The sequence below is a fragment of the Arachis ipaensis genome, chromosome B09 (genome assembly GCF_000816755.2).
Source record: "Arachis ipaensis cultivar K30076 chromosome B09, Araip1.1, whole genome shotgun sequence".
Classification (NCBI taxonomy): Eukaryota; Viridiplantae; Streptophyta; class Magnoliopsida; order Fabales; family Fabaceae; genus Arachis; species Arachis ipaensis.
Window position 1 is genome coordinate 119,888,516 of NC_029793.2, and position 16,117 is coordinate 119,904,632.

The window sequence follows — 16,117 nt, forward strand, 5'->3', positions numbered from 1 at the left end:
CCTTGATCACGATGGCTTCCTAGACAGCTCTTTGCCTCCTTAATAAAACTAACACTTAGTGGACGAGAATCACCCTGTTTACCTACCGTCGCGATACTATCCCCAGATAAAGACCCTACTAATAACATTTAGAACTAATAAAGTATTTTTATGAATATTATTAATTNNNNGTAATATAATTATTAACTATAAAAAAAGATAACACTTCTTGAAAAAGAATTAAAATTTAAAATAAAAAGATAAACACGTTTTGGAAAAGAATTTAAATTTAAAATGAACAAAATAAAAGAGAGAATCTGGGAAGTTATAGATGTGGTGGGGTGAAATAGAATATTCTGCAATAAAGATAGATTCTTGATAGTTGTTAATCAACTTAACTCTATCTTTCTCTGCTCATATATAATAGAGTCCTTGGGAGTTAATAAATACTGAACCTCATCACATAACTCAACACAACACAACACCACACTTCACATTGTCTTTTATTGCGTTATCCTTTTTCTGTTTGTGTTCGTTACTGGTCCCTCTCCTCACTCTTATAAAAACACAGACACCACTATCATCTTTCTTCATCACTTGTTTTTCTTTTCCCTCATTCACTCCTTACTCATCAGGTACAATCTATCTCATCAATTTTTATATATCTCTTCTTTCTTTTTTCTTATTATACTTTGTTATTATTCTTGTTTTCTTTCATTAGACATGAATTAGCTAATTGTTCTTCACAAGTCTTAATTTATTTAAAATAAAGCAGAAGTTTAAATAAAAATCTAGTGGTTTTTTATGGTCTGACATAATTTGGTATGTATTCACATGAAGCTTGTGAATTTTGATCCCGTTTCCCTATTGCTGGTACTCTTCGTTTGCTTATGATGTTTCTACCTTCCAAACTTGTACAAATTGCAATTCGAATTATTTAAATAAAAAATAAAAAAAATGGCTTCCCCGTTGTCACATGATTTTTGTTTTGCTATAACTTTGGCGATATCACTACAAGAAAATAGAGTTATTTTAACACTTTATTTTTTAACACCATAATTAAATGTCAAAATTAATATATATTTTTGACAAATATCATAAATGTCAAATTTTTTATATTTTCTTGATGAATAATTTGACCGTAAAAAATTACTCCTCAATTTTGATACTCATTTGTTTTTAATTACTCCACTATTTTTCTTCTTCTTTGGGCTCTGTTAATTTTGACATCACACTGCTCTCAGTTTAGGATTATACTACTCATTATTCTTTATCTTCAAAATCTCAATTTATTCTTTAGTTTCAAGATCTCATTTCATTCTTTGTTAAAATATTTTGTTAAAAATATTTTATAGTCAATAAGTGTCAAAATAAATAGTATTTTTGACAATTAATAAGTATCACAAAAAATATATTCTCAAAATTTTCTAACAAATTATTTTTGACAACCAATATTTATCAAAATAAGATTTAAATTTTTTTCACAATCACTTATATGTTAAAAATACTATTTTTGACAAAATTTTTATTAACATATTTTCATAGTTAAAATAGTGTCAAAATTTATTTTTTTGACAAATTTTAATTTTCTTTTACACATTATAACCCTAAAAAATAATCTATATTGTTGTAGTGTATTTTCTGTTTCTACTTTTTCTCCATTCATCTCGGATCTTTTGATTTATTCTATTATATTTAGTGGTGGAACATACACTTTCTGCACATCAGCTTCTATCATTATTTTAACTAAGGGATTAAAATAAATAAAATTGGAATAGATGTAAATAGATTAAAAATAATAAGTAATTTCACCGCCTAAAAAATAGAAAATAATATTTTAAAAAAAACATTTTTTAATCTTCCATTATATACCATAAAAAATTATAAGAAATTGTATTAATTTTTAAGTAATTAATATTAGATAATTTTTTGTAAATTTTTTTATTTTTATTTTTAATTTTTTGTAGACATGCATATCATAACTAGTGGCACTAACAATCATATGATGATACTCATGGTTACACTGTGTTATGCACCTGTGAATCTCCAATCCGTGTTCATAGCCAAGCTGAACCAGCAAAGGTTGCATCATTGTGTTGACCAGTGCCAATGACTCTGTTGAAACCCGTTTCTTTCACATTGACTGCACGTGTCCTATTGTTATTAGAGAAAATATAAGAAAATAATATTTTTTTAAATATGCACATGTTCGTTACTTGTCACCACCCGCACCTTGTATATTTATCATTGAGATGAGAATAGTTGTTTAATTTCACAGTTATACATTAAGCTAATCGATCTTCGTTATTATCAGAAGATGGCTAAGGAACAATTGCAGGTGCTGAATGCACTGGATGTTGCAAAGACACAATGGTACCACTTCACGGCTATTGTGATCGCTGGGATGGGTTTTTTCACCGATGCCTATGACCTCTTTTGCATCTCCCTCGTCACCAAACTCCTTGGCCGCTTGTACTACTACGATGGCTCCAGCAATCCCGGTTCTCTTCCGTCTAACGTCTCCTCTGCCATCAATGGCGTTGCATTCTGCGGCACTCTCGCCGGTCAACTATTCTTCGGTTGGCTGGGCGACAAGATGGGAAGGAAGCGTGTCTACGGAATGACACTCATGCTCATGGTTATTTGTTCCCTTGCCTCTGGACTCTCCTTTGGAAAAGAGCCTAAATCTGTTATGGTCACTCTTTGCTTCTTTAGGTTAGTATAAATAACTTATTATCCTTATTTTTATCTTTATATATTAATTTAAAAATAAATAATTAGTTAAATAATTTGATATATGTAACTAAATTCTCAATTTTTAACTATCAATTTCGATTATCAACTTGTTAGCAAAAAAAAGGTGCATGCAAGTCTCCAATCAAAAACAAATAACCCTAATATCTTATTATTAATAGTTGATTTATTTGTCCTTGTTTTAGGTTCTGGCTTGGGTTTGGGATCGGCGGCGACTATCCTCTCTCTGCAACCATTATGTCTGAGTACGCCAACAAGAAGACACGTGGAGCATTCATCGCGGCAGTCTTTGCCATGCAGGGATTTGGAATCCTTGCAGGTGGCATGGTTGCGATCATAGTTTCGTCCATTTTCAAGGGACTGCACCCTGCTCCGGCCTTTGAGTTCGACCACGTGGGGTCCACCGTGCCAGAAGCCGATTATGTTTGGAGGATAATCTTGATGTTTGGCGCGCTTCCCGCTCTTGCGACGTACTATTGGAGGATGAAGATGCCGGAGACAGCAAGGTATACGGCCTTGGTGGCGAAGAACGCAAAGCAAGCAGCTTCGGACATGTCCAAGGTTCTTGAGGTTGAGATTGAAGCAGAGCAAGAGAAGATTGAGCAGCAAGAAACAGGAGGAGGCAACGATTTTGGATTGTTCTCGAGAGAGTTTGTTAAGCGGCATGGGCTTCACCTTGTTGGAACCGCCACAACTTGGTTCCTTTTGGATATTGCTTACTACAGCCAGAATCTGTTCCAGAAAGATATCTTCAGTGCCATCGGTTGGATCCCACCCGCGAAGACAATGAGCGCAATTGAAGAGGTTTACAAGATTGCGAGAGCACAGACTTTGATTGCACTGTGCAGCACTGTTCCCGGTTACTGGTTCACGGTGGCACTCATTGATAGGGTGGGGAGGTTTTCCATTCAGTTGACGGGGTTCTTCTTCATGACAGTTTTCATGTTTGCATTGGCAATACCTTATCATCATTGGACCTTGAAGGGAAACCAGATTGGCTTTGTTGTGATGTATTCATTGACGTTCTTCTTCGCCAACTTTGGACCCAATGCCACCACTTTTGTGGTCCCTGCTGAGATCTTCCCTGCTAGGCTTAGATCAACATGTCATGGCATCTCAGCAGCTGCAGGCAAAGCTGGAGCTATGGTTGGTGCTTTTGGATTTGTTTACGCTGAGAAAGGAATTGGCATCAGGAACACCCTTATAATCATGGGTGTGGTTAACGTCTGTGGCTTCTTCTTCACATTCTTGGTTCCTGAATCCAAAGGAAAATCACTAGAAGAAATGTCTGGTGAGGTTGAGGACCAACAAGCTGTGGATAATGTTGTTTAAGCTTTAGTTAATAATTATGAATCTTATACATGCATGGTTGATTAGCTTTTACAATATGATTTTAAGACGGTGGTATAGTACATCATGGAGTCTTAGCTTTAATTATTAATTACGGAAAAGTCTAGGAGGAGCAACTTTATTAAAAACATGTAATCAGTAAAAAAAATGAGTTATTGAATAAAATCTTACACTATTAAAATCATCATTGATAGCTATTTGATAGGGGTGACAACACGGGTTGAATCCGTCGGGCCGACCCATTAAACCTGCTAAAAAGGATGGGTCGGGTTAGGATTTGGAGTCCGCCAAATTAAAAAAATTCGGCGCTAATCCGCCAATCCGCCATAAAGTGGGACAGACTAGCATTTTGAACCCATTTTAGTTGGCGGTGTGAGCCGGCGGCGGGACAGGACGGGTTGGGGCGGGCTGGCCCGCTTTGCCATCCCTACTATTTAATGGCTACAAATTACAAAAGTTGCTGACTCCTAGCACTCCTCATTAATTGTTATAGACTTAAAAAAGAAAGTATAAATTCTACCCAATTTTTTTTTAAATAATAAAAAATAAATTATTTTTTTATGACATATTTTATTATTATTGAATAAAATAAGTTAGTTTATCATAGTTAAACTTAGTTTAACCTAAATTTTGTTAACTTAATCAATCAGTATTACTATTTTTACAAATTATAAAAATCACTAAAAAAGTTTTATTTTATAATTTTTTTTATTTTCTTTAATCAATATCATACATCATTTAATTTATTTCAACCACAAAATAAAAAAATAAAAAAAAGACAAAAAAAGAGACATGAAATTTAAAATTCTTAAAACACTTTTTTAATAATTCTCTCTTACTTTTTTTATTCTTTCAAAAATCTTCTTTATTCTTCTTAATAATTAAATTAGGTCCATTAAAAATATTTTAAAACAATGAAACTTATTTTTTTAATAATTTTTATAATTTGTAAAAAAAAGTTATATCATGATTAATGGATTAAATTAACAAAATTTAGATTAGATTAAAAATTAAAATTAACCATAATAAATCAATTTATTTTATTTTATTTAATAATAGTAAGACATGTCACAAGAGATAACTTACCTTTTAGTTTAGAGATGGTTGGATAAAATATATTGATCTATATTGTTAGAATATATTAAAATCAATTAGTATTTATTAGAATTATTCAGCATATTTAAATATTTATTATAGGATATTAAATCTTTATTATTTCGATTGTCTTAACACCTATAAATACTCTTCTATATTGTATCATTATTCTACACAACTTGAATAGTTGAATAGATACAATTATTTTCTCTTCTGCTCTTTCTTACCCTTTCTAACATGGTATCAGAGCCATGGTATCCTCCTTGAAGAGGATATATTATTTTTCTTTTGGTGAAATCACCATATTTTTTACACTTTTTCTCTAATCCATTTTTCTTGTCTTTTATCACTTCTTTGATACTTTTTCACCTCACCGACTAACATATTCTCTCCGCCTTGTGTCTTTCCAAGTCGAATGATCAAATATCATTGTCATCGCTGCTTACCTATTCTTATGGAGAAATCATATAGTTTTCGCTCTCTTTCGATAGTTCCGTCTGCATTTTCTCGTGGCAGTTCCGTCTGTGTTTCGTCTACATTTCTTTATGGCAGTTTCATCTGCGTTTCCTTGTGGCAGTTCCGTTTGTGTTTTCTTGTGGCAGTTCTGTCTGTACTTTCTTGTAACAGTTTCGTGTGTGCTTCCTTTTGGTAGTTTCGTCTGTGCTTCCTTTCGATAGTTCTGTCTGCACCCGTTCCGTTAGTTTATACAATTTTTTTCTTTCTTTATTTCATTGTTTTAAATAAATTTCAAACTCAAAGTTGTCATTTGAGTTTGAGGGGGATGCTAGAATATATTAGAATCAATTAGCATTTATTAGAATTATTTATCATATATGAATATTTATTATAAGATATTACATCTTTATTATTTTAATTCTCTTAACACTTATAAATATCTTTCTATATATATATTGTATCATTTTATACAACTTGAATATACACAATTTTTTTTCACAATTCTCTTTTATCCTTTGTAATACAGACACATCTTTTACACTAGTAAACTTAGAAGAATTTATGCTGATATGTAATTTTCATAGAATTTAGAATTTTCTTAAAAAAATCTCTTGCTTGTATTCACATTTAGAATTAGGTGCTTCTATTCCATTATTTAATTTGAGAGCTACGGGGATATTTATTGTCTTAAAACTTGTTCTTCATCTAATATGTAGGGGGTCACTAGGTTACAGAGTTCAATGTATCTTCTATTGCTTATATTCACATTTAGAATTTGTTTAAAAATCAAATTTTCTTTACATTAGTTGTAAATATAGAGTAGGTAAAGAATTGCAAACATGGAGTGATTGACTGAAAAACTCTACTACTCTTCCCATAAGTAAGAAATTGCACATACTGGTAATGATTGTTTTATAATGTCCTTCATATATATGTTGTTTTAAAGGGTTAAGTACAATTTTAATGTCTAAGGTTGGGACTGAAAATTTTTTTCGTTTTCGATCTTTTTTTTTACTTACAAAATCGTCTCTAAAATTTAATTTATTTTTAAAATTGTTCTTTTTACCAAAATTTTAATTTTTATTACTCCTAATTTAAAAAATATAAAAAGAAAGAAAAAAATAGATTAAAAAAAAGGGGGAAGGAATCACACTAGGGGAGGGGGTTTTCCAGGGAAGAAGAGGGGGAAGGTGGGGCAGAGAAGGGGAAGGAATTCGCCGCCACTGCTACTCGTCGTTCGGTTCTCGCCAGTGCCACTGCTCCTCGTCGTTCAGTCCTTGCCGCCAAATCTAGTCGTTCCTCTTCCTCGCGTTCTACTCCACTGGCAGCGGCATGCACGGCGACGACTTCAACCCACCGTGATGACGACAGTGGCCAGGCTCCCTTACAGCGGCCGCAACATGCACGAACGGTGGCAGCAGTTTCTCCCTTTTCGTGTCGCATCGTCGTATCGTCATTTATCCCCAATTTTGCTTTTGTTTCTGATTTTGATAATAAGATTGTTAATCACATATTTCTGATTATGATTTTGTTAATCCACCAATTTTGATTCTGATTCTGATTTTGTTAATCACATTGTTTTCAATTTTGATTCTTTGTTCTTTTACTTCTGTTACTTCCACATCTGGTTCTGCTTCTATTTCTAATTTTGATGTTTTACTTCTGTTTCTAATTCTGCATTTGATTCTTTGTTCTTTTAATTTTGATGCTTCTGTTACTTCAGTTTCTGCTTCTATGTCTATTTCCAATTTTGCTTCAACTTTTATTTTCAATTCTGCTTATGCTTCTGCTTCATTGTTGTTGCTGAAGAAGGAAAAAAAAAAGAAAAGATGGCTTCATTATCTTTGCTTTTGATTCATTGTTCTTGTGCTTCATTGTTTTTTTTTTTGATTCATTGTTGTTGATTTTATTGTTGTTGTTGCTGGTGATTTTATTGTTTTTGTTATTGTTGATGGAGAAGAACGAAAAAGAAGAATAGAAATGAGGTATTTTGGTGAAGCAGGAGATGAGTATTTTGGTCCGAAAGACGGTTTTAAAAATAAGTTAAACCTTGGGGACAATTTTGTAAGCAAAAAAAGGTTAAAGACAAAAAAAATTTTCAATCCCTACCTTAGGGATCAAAATCGTACTTAACCCTTTTAAAACAACATATGAAAGACATTGTAAAACAATCATTACCAGTATGTTCAGTTTTTTTTTTCTTTTTGTTCATTGAAAAGATACTCCAAACTATCATTTGTCAGTGTAATCTTTTCATTTCATTATCCTATTTCTTATTTTAATTATTCTGATTTCTAATTATAGTTCTCTAAAAATAATGTGAATTCTATAGGGCTTTTTCTTTTCTTCTTCCTACTTGTTTAGAGATGACATCCTATTTTCTCAAATTTTTTAGTTTTTCATAAATAATATTTTACTAAAATTTTGATTTTTTTTTTTGTGCAGCATATCCAAAACTCATAGATTGTACCAACTATATAGGTTAGTTTTATTAAGTTTCAGAATTGTATAAATTGTCTTATCAGCTAAAGAGAGTGGATATGTATTTGTTTCACCTTTGTTTTCTTTCCAAAACCGAGGAAGTTTTCAAAAAAAAAAAGGTTATCCAGGGGGTTTAACAAAATTAGACTGATTTGAATTTTATTTTTTTCAAACTCCATCCCAAAAATGATGCCATTTTTGTATTAAGAAAGAAAAGGAAAAAAAATCCAGAGAAAAGGACAAACTAGTCCCTGACCTTTTGTCCCATGGACATTTTTGTCTTTGATAATTGGAAATTACTTTTAAATCCCTCACCTCTTTAAAAATTGGACGGATTAGTCCCTCCGTCCAAATGCCTCCGTCAAACCCAAAGGAAAAGTCTGACGTGACTCCCGTTCTGCTTACCTGGCATTACGGCTGCCCACGTGGCACATTAGTGGAAGGCAACTTTTGAAAAATGGACAAAGAAGTCCCTCGCTCTCAAAGCTACGTCGTTTTGTGTGCTGCCCTTTATATACACTCTCATCCCTTAACTTATATAGAATACCTATTACACTCACACAGCTATTACAGAATTACAATAAACCCTAAGAATACCAACGGTCAAATGCAAGATTATTTTGTTTCTTCCCCCAAAAAAACCACTATCCAGACTGAGAAGGTTCCGGTGTGTACTCGCTGTCGAAGAGGGAAAACCCTTTAGTGTTGCCTGAGTTGTTGTCTTCGTCACAGAAGGTAAGAATTCGTTGCGCTGCTTAGTAAGTCGATTGTCAGGTTCAATGGTTATGAAAGTATGAAAATTGTTTGTGAAAGGAATGTACGTGCATGTTGATAATGTTGAAAAAAAAAGTATGTGGGTTTTTCCTGTGAAACTGATCCAATGTTAGGGCAAAGAAAGTTTCTTGGCTGATTTCTGTTTCTTTTTTTGAAGAACATTGCTTTTTGAGTGTATAGTTAGTGCTTGTTTGAGCGTCATTATCTTGATAAAAAAATATATTTTTTCAATGAAAAAAGATTTTTTTTTATTTTTTAGCGTGTTTGTCAAATTTCTAGTAGTAAAAGTAAAAGCACTAGAAAAATAAAAAAAACATCTTTTTTGAGAAGTTGTAATTTACATCTTTTTTTAAAAGATCTTTTTTCCTTAAAAAAAGATGTTTTTCATATAATAAATAAACAAAAAGTACTTTTATATTGTTATACCCAAACATAATTGATAGATAAAAAGATTTTTTTACATGAGATACCCAAACATAAAATTACTTTTACTTTTTCATAAGATCTTTTAAAAAAAGATAACTCAAAAAAAGATCTTTTCTTAGAATCTCACCCAAACAAGCCCTTAGTCGATCATAGATTTTTGTTTTTTTTTTTCCAGATGATTGATGTGTTTGTGGTGCTAGTTTTCCACCATGGAGGTAGTTTTGTAAGAACAAGTAATGGTTCCCTTATTTATCAAAATGGAAAGGTAGAGAAATTTTCCAAAATGGACCTGGATTTTGTGAATTTTGGGGACTTGATCTCACTGTTTAAGGGCTTGGGGTACCAATCATACAAGGCAGTTTATTGGAATGATCCAATAAGTGCTGATGTTGAGTCGGGGTTGCACATTTTGACAGGAGATGTAGGGATTAATGCCATGCGAGAGAATAAAATGAAGAATGCAGAGACGAATGAGTTTTACCTATACTTTGACCACCCTGTTGATGAGCCTAAGATTGTGGAGGATGATGAAAACCAAATTAAGAGTCCTGTGTTAGAAGAGATTCAGAGTTCATCTTCAGATGATGGGTACGAGAGTACGGATGATGAGCCATACAAACCTCCACCACCCAGATTTGAAAGTGACAGTGACAAAGGTGATAATAGTGCTGATGACAAAGTAGGCAAGAGGAGGAGAGTAAGTAAGGGAAAGACAAAAATTGTGTCTCCAAATAATCCATCTGCAAAGAAGCCACCTGCAAAGAAGACAGGTAAAAGAGGTAATGCCAAATGCCCATCACTGAAACTGTGTGATGCACATTTGGAAAAATTTTATAAATCGGTTTAAGGATTTGCATATTTGGGAGGTGGTTTGGGACTGTGCTAAATGCACCACCATACTAGAATTCAAAGAACAGATGGAGAAGCTCAAAGGAATTAATCAGGGTCTGTGGAAATACCTATCAAAGTTTGAGCTAGCTACTTGCACTACCAAAAATACGGGAGTTACCAATGGGAAGGTACCCACGAACGACAAACAGTGGCAAAGTTCAATAACCATGGTAACCAATTGCAACGTATTATATCTCTGTGGCCAAATTTTGCGGAGTTTTCCGACGTTCTCGTTTGTCCGTGGCCAATTTGAGATGGATTTTCTCATTTGCCACAGACCCAGTGATCACCGTGACAAAATGGAACGATGTCCACTTCCAATTCCGCGCTTAATTTGGTCATTCCCTCCAACCCTTTCAAAATATTTTTATGCAGTTCATCTTTTTCTTAAATTTAAACCGTAATTAACCTCAGATAAATATTAGGGTGCAGATTTTTTTCAAGAATCCTAATAGTTGGTTTCTTCTCCCTCCTTCCAAGTGATGCCACTGAGAATTTCTAAGGTATGTTAATTATTTAATTTTAGATGCGGTTCATGATTTATAATTTTCACCCATTCTGCCAAAGTGGTTAATTTTCGCTTCTTGATTAAATAGTAATTTCTCAGTGTGGTTATGTTGTTCATTAGCGGTATAAAAATTAGATGCGGATCATGATTTGCAATTTCACTCTTTCTTTCATTTTTACCATGCATATTTTTCCTGTCGATGTTCTTTCTGGCCAAATGCAATTTATTCTTTCCTATTTATTTATGGTGGTTATGTTTGTATTTATTACCCTTTTATTCTTTATTATTTATTTATGCTGGAATTAAATTTTGATTCTATTTGACATGCATACTTGATGGATTTTTTTCATTATAAATTATTAAAAATATTTATTTTCACCGAACCCACTTTTGATCTTTATTTTCGTCGTAACCCCCGACGAACTCTATAATATATATAGAGTTCGCTGCACCCCTAGCAAAATCTATACAAATTTTCCCCCATAAATGGCCCTAACACAACGAGGCTGAGCACCCAACTTTGTTCTCGACAATCATTTTTGTAAACCCCGCTAAAATTAGTGAATAATTAGTCAATAAATTGAATTTTAATTAGAAAAATTAAAAATGTAAATCTAATATCAAAATAGGATAGAGCTATTCAAAACGAGAATTTTGACACCAATTTCGAAAAATTTGGCCCAAAATTGGCCGGATGGGCCGAACCAGTTAAACTGGGCCCAAATCGAGCCTGTAGGTCCAACCAGACCCATAACTTAAAATGGGCAGAAGCACCTCCTTTCCCATTCAGCTTATAAATACGCCGAAACAGCAAGGGGGAGAGGAGAGCTCCCTAATCCTCACTCCCACTTCCATCCGCCATAACTTCTCCATTCGAGCTCCGATCGCCGTACCGTTTGCAGCCACGCATCCAGCACGTCGAGCTCTACGTTTCTATCAGATCAATTTCACAGGTAAGCCACAATCTCATATCAGATTCTCTACCCCCTTTTGATTTGTGAAATTGAGCCCTGTAATGAGATTTTGCCAAATTTGGTGTTCTAGGTTTGATTTAGCTTGCAGAGCTTATCAGGTTTGAGTTACTTTGAGCGTGGATAAGTTGACGAAACCAAAATCCTATCTAAAATTATGAATTTGTGCATTAGAGATTGAGTTGGCTATATATATGTGTTATATATTTGTATTAGGTGGTGTGTTGTAATTGGAACTTGGAATTGTGGACATTTAGAGGCTAGGTGGAGGATCGGATTGGTGCTAAAGCCTTGGTATTTGTTTTGAGTTGTGTGGGCCGTGTATAGCATGAGTGGCTGCCTTGGATCAAGCAGATCAAACGTGGTGATCGGCCAAGGTATGGTTTAGGTTTCGCGCATTTAATATGTATGGCTCTGTGAAAACTTAGGCTAGAGAACTATATGATAAGTTGAAGTGGTTAAATGTGTTAAAATGATTAGACTTTATGATATTGATGGATAAATATATATATATATATATTACTTGTATAATAGGCGTGGCTCATTAAGCCAGGTGTCGCTCTCACGTTAATTTGGAATAAAATAATGAAAAAGTAGTAACCTAAAGGTAAAGCTTATTCTTTCTGTCTCTGCGCTGCTCCTTCTCTCTCGCTTCTAAGTTTCTCACTCTTTCTCTCTCTCCTCCTTCCTTCATCGTGTCAGTGTCTCAATCTCTCTATGGATCTCCTTCTTCCTAGTAAAAACCAACAAAACCGTCTGCTTCAAAACCATCACCGACGGATGATCTGTGGATTACATCCGTCTCTCGGTTATCTACTCTCTCTTTCTGGAGATTGCTACTTAGATTCTCTCCCACTCTTAATCCCAAACCCTACCTCTTCACCTCCATTTTGCATCTTCAGGTTTGTACGTCTCTTCAATCTTCGCCAATTTCTCCTGTCATTGTTCCGAAATCACCAATCCCTATGATCCCCACCTAAAACACTAACCCTAGCAGCTGGAATTCGTTGTCTGAAAGCACAGAGGAGGAGAACGTGGTGGAGGCAGCAGACCTCTCCAAAATCCCCAACCCACAGAGACATAACATGCGAGATGGACTATAATGGGGCGGAGGACGGCTCGAGACTTCTCCTTCTGAGGCAGTGACTCTCCCTCCCAAACGCAGCAGCATTGGAATGATCACACCAAGAGGGCGATGAGGAGTCAAAGAGGCGAGATGGATTATAACGGGGTGGAGGAGGGCTCGACGGGAACGGAGTTCTTCCTCTGATGTGGTGAGTGTGACCTCTGGCCTATGTGTTCTCTCTCTCCGTGGCCGACTTCCTCTTAAGGGTTTTTTGAGTTGGTTCACCTCTCTTTCTTCTCTGATTCTCCATTCCATTCCATTCCATTCCTCCTTTTCCATTCTCACTCTCAGGCACACAACACATCCAAACCCCAAACCCAACCCGCAAAATTCTAGGGTTTGTGTTTGTGGTTCCATAATGTCTCAGAACGGGAAGCTCATGCCCAATCTCGACCAGCACAGCACCAAGCTCCTCAACCTCACTGTTCTTCAGTGCATCGACCCCTTCGTCAAGGAAATCCTCATCACCGCTGCACACGTCACCTTCTACGAGTTCAACATTGACCTCTCCCAATGGGTTCGTTCCGTTATAATCTCCTTCCTTTCATCGATGCCATTCTCCATCTTTCTCTCTAACGCTTTCTCTCTCTTCTTTCTGCGATTACCATTTGTAGAGCTGCAAGGACGTCGAGGGATCCCTCTTCGTTGTCAAAAGGTCTACTTTTTGTTCCTTTCCCTTCATCATATCGCAACAATTCATGAATTCCATGATCCGATTGCTTTTTGTTTGATTTTTTCAGGAACACGCAACCGCGATTTCAGTTTATTGTGATGAACCGTCGCAATATTGGTTAGTTAGTCTTTCTGCTTTTGTTTTTTTGTCGTCAACAAACTTCTTTTAATTATTTTATAGAAAGAATTTCGCCTTTTTTTTCCTTTTTGAGGCAATCGGGCATGGTTTGGTGCGATGGTTGTTGGAAATTTAGTATTGCGAGTATCATTTCTCATTTTCTCATTTTGGGTTCTTGTCGGTAACGCAATTAAGATTTTTTTTCATATGCTTCCTGGTCCGAGGTAGAGCACGATTTTAGTTATTAGTTGTGATCTTGCCCCTAATATTGTAGGATTTGGGCTTAGGTATTGGCTATTGGAATTCCACCATAGTTGTTATGTTGCACTCAATATTGTGAGTACAGTGAAATTAGTAATTATGCAAGCTGTAAATATAAGCGTTGTAGACATTATTTTGTGGGTGAGGTATATACTTTGCTGCTATGTACATGGTGGTTGAGAACTTCCAAATATCCCTATATTTAGCCCTGGTCTGTCTGCATAAGCAGAAAATTTGGTGGATAATCTTTTGGGGGATTTCGAGTATGAAGTTCAAGTTCCTTATCTATTATATAGAAATGCTGCTCAAGAAGTGAATGGCATCTGGTTCTATAATGCACGTGAATGTGAAGAGGTTGCAAATCTTTTTAACAGGTAATGAAACATGGAAATGCCGAGTTACACATAGATAGTTTGCAATTTTTTTAATTATTATAATCGATATTGTGACTTATGCCTTAGTCTTACAGCAAAATTTTTCTCCAATTTGTATTATTTTCATGCAATTGTGTTATTCACCTAAAATTGGCTGGTTTTCAGGATCCTTAATGCATATGCTAAGGTGCCTCCAAAGTCATGAGAAAGTTGACAGAAAAGATAAAAGTGAGCTGATTTTGAAGGTTGAGACTTGTCTGTATTGAGTTGAATAAGTTTCACATCAGGCCCATGTGTTAATAGTAGCACTTAGAAGTGCAACTTCTTACAACTTTGTATAAATTACCAACTGAGAAGCTGTTGACAGCTGTCTATAACTAACTACAAATAACAGACCAGGTTAACTTACCCTGACAGTTAACTTCTAAAACAAAACACATAAACTAAGATGGAAAGACCCCTATGTACTATTGGTTTACATTTTTTATTTTATCTTGGGTGAGCTTAACTTGCATGCAAGGTCTAATGACTAGGCCATGTTATGACATGGTTATCTTAATTTTTTTGGTTGGGAGAGGTGATAAGATCATTTGTCTGTTTGATTCCATTCTTTAATCAATTGTTTTCAACATGTATAAATTGAGATGTTAATTTGAGATGTTAATGGTTTTAAAATTATCCACTCATGCCTATCCGGTAAATGTAGGTTTTCTCATTTTTAGATCCTCCCAATCTATGCAAAGCTGTGCCAGTGTTTGTACGCAGTGGAGCCCCCGATGAGCATAATCACGGGTACTCCATTTAGATTTCTTGCATGATTTTATAAGTAAGGATATATTGTGTGTTAGAAATTTCTTTATGTATCCCTTACAACTATTATCCACATGGAAAATTTTAAAATTGGGTCTTATCTTCTGCCTGCTTATATTATGTCTTAGTTAATGTAAAAAGCCATTTCTCCAGTAATAAAGGGGTTAGTTTCTTTTGTTTCTTCCTCTACTATTCTAACTTTTAAGGCCTTAATTGTTTTTCATCTGAATCTAGCTATTTGTGTCTCATATTCGAAGCCAATGATTGGTAACTTGATTGGCATGGAAGATCAATATTGTTTGAGTTTTGTAGAAAGAAAAAGTTTTGTCTTGCCAATCCATGAATATATCATGGAAGTAGGTATGTGAGGGTTTTGGGTTCATTTAATTTAAGTTTATTTTGGAATCTGTTATTGCTGTTTGTTCTTTTATTTCTGAGCATGATGTTCGTATGGTTTTGTTAATTTTTGTTGTTGGCCGCAGATGGTGAGAAAAAAAATTGATGTCATGACAGATCTGTATCATTATGTTGTGTATAATTCACCTTACCTTTGGTTTTCTTAAGGATTTTTTGTTAAAAAATAAAAATATATTGCTGCTTGGGTTAAAAAAAAGGGAAGTTTAATTGTTTTGAATTCTGAGCTGATTTGATAAGAAATTTTGGATTAAATTTACTATTATATTTTTCAATGTGTGTTTTTACATAACTTCTCTGGAACTTATATTTTCAATAAATTATTGATAGAGATTTAGTAGCTCTTATTTTTTTGGAGACTATCTCGTGTATAATTGACTTTAGCCTTGGTTTCCTTAAGGATTATTTCTTAAAAATAAAAATATATTGCTGCTTGGGTTTAAAAAAGAAAGTTTAATTTTTTTTAGTCTGAACTCATTTGATGACATATTTTGGATTAATTTTACTGTTTTCTCATCTGTGAGATGTTAAGTTTTGGATTAACTTTAACTGTTTATGTGATATCTTCAGATCTGTATTATTGTCAAAACCTGAGAAAAAATAAATTGATGTCATGACAGATTTGTATCATTATCTTGTGTATAATTGACTTCGGCT

At 34.4% G+C, this 16,117-nt stretch overlaps 2 protein-coding genes across 3 annotated transcripts; both read left to right on the plus strand.

The window, feature by feature from the left end:
• Positions 433–4,231, plus strand: LOC107619703 (inorganic phosphate transporter 1-4-like). 2 transcript variants are annotated; one of them, XM_016321996.2, is made up of 3 exons: positions 433–614; positions 2,294–2,694; positions 2,919–4,231. In XM_016321996.2, the coding sequence occupies exons 2-3, from the start codon at positions 2,297–2,299 to the stop codon at positions 4,063–4,065; spliced, it is 1,545 nt and encodes a 514-aa protein (XP_016177482.1). In that variant the 5' UTR covers positions 433–614; positions 2,294–2,296; the 3' UTR covers positions 4,066–4,231. The 2 variants fall into 2 exon arrangements, with proteins under 2 accessions (XP_016177482.1, XP_020968234.1); XM_021112575.1 differs by having other exon boundaries at positions 2,297–2,694.
• On the plus strand, positions 13,054–14,468 carry LOC107615875 (mRNA-decapping enzyme-like protein). The gene is made up of 5 exons (XM_016317894.2): positions 13,054–13,328; positions 13,426–13,466; positions 13,552–13,601; positions 14,092–14,236; positions 14,402–14,468. The coding sequence occupies exons 1-5, from the start codon at positions 13,170–13,172 to the stop codon at positions 14,439–14,441; spliced, it is 435 nt and encodes a 144-aa protein (XP_016173380.1). The 5' UTR covers positions 13,054–13,169; the 3' UTR covers positions 14,442–14,468.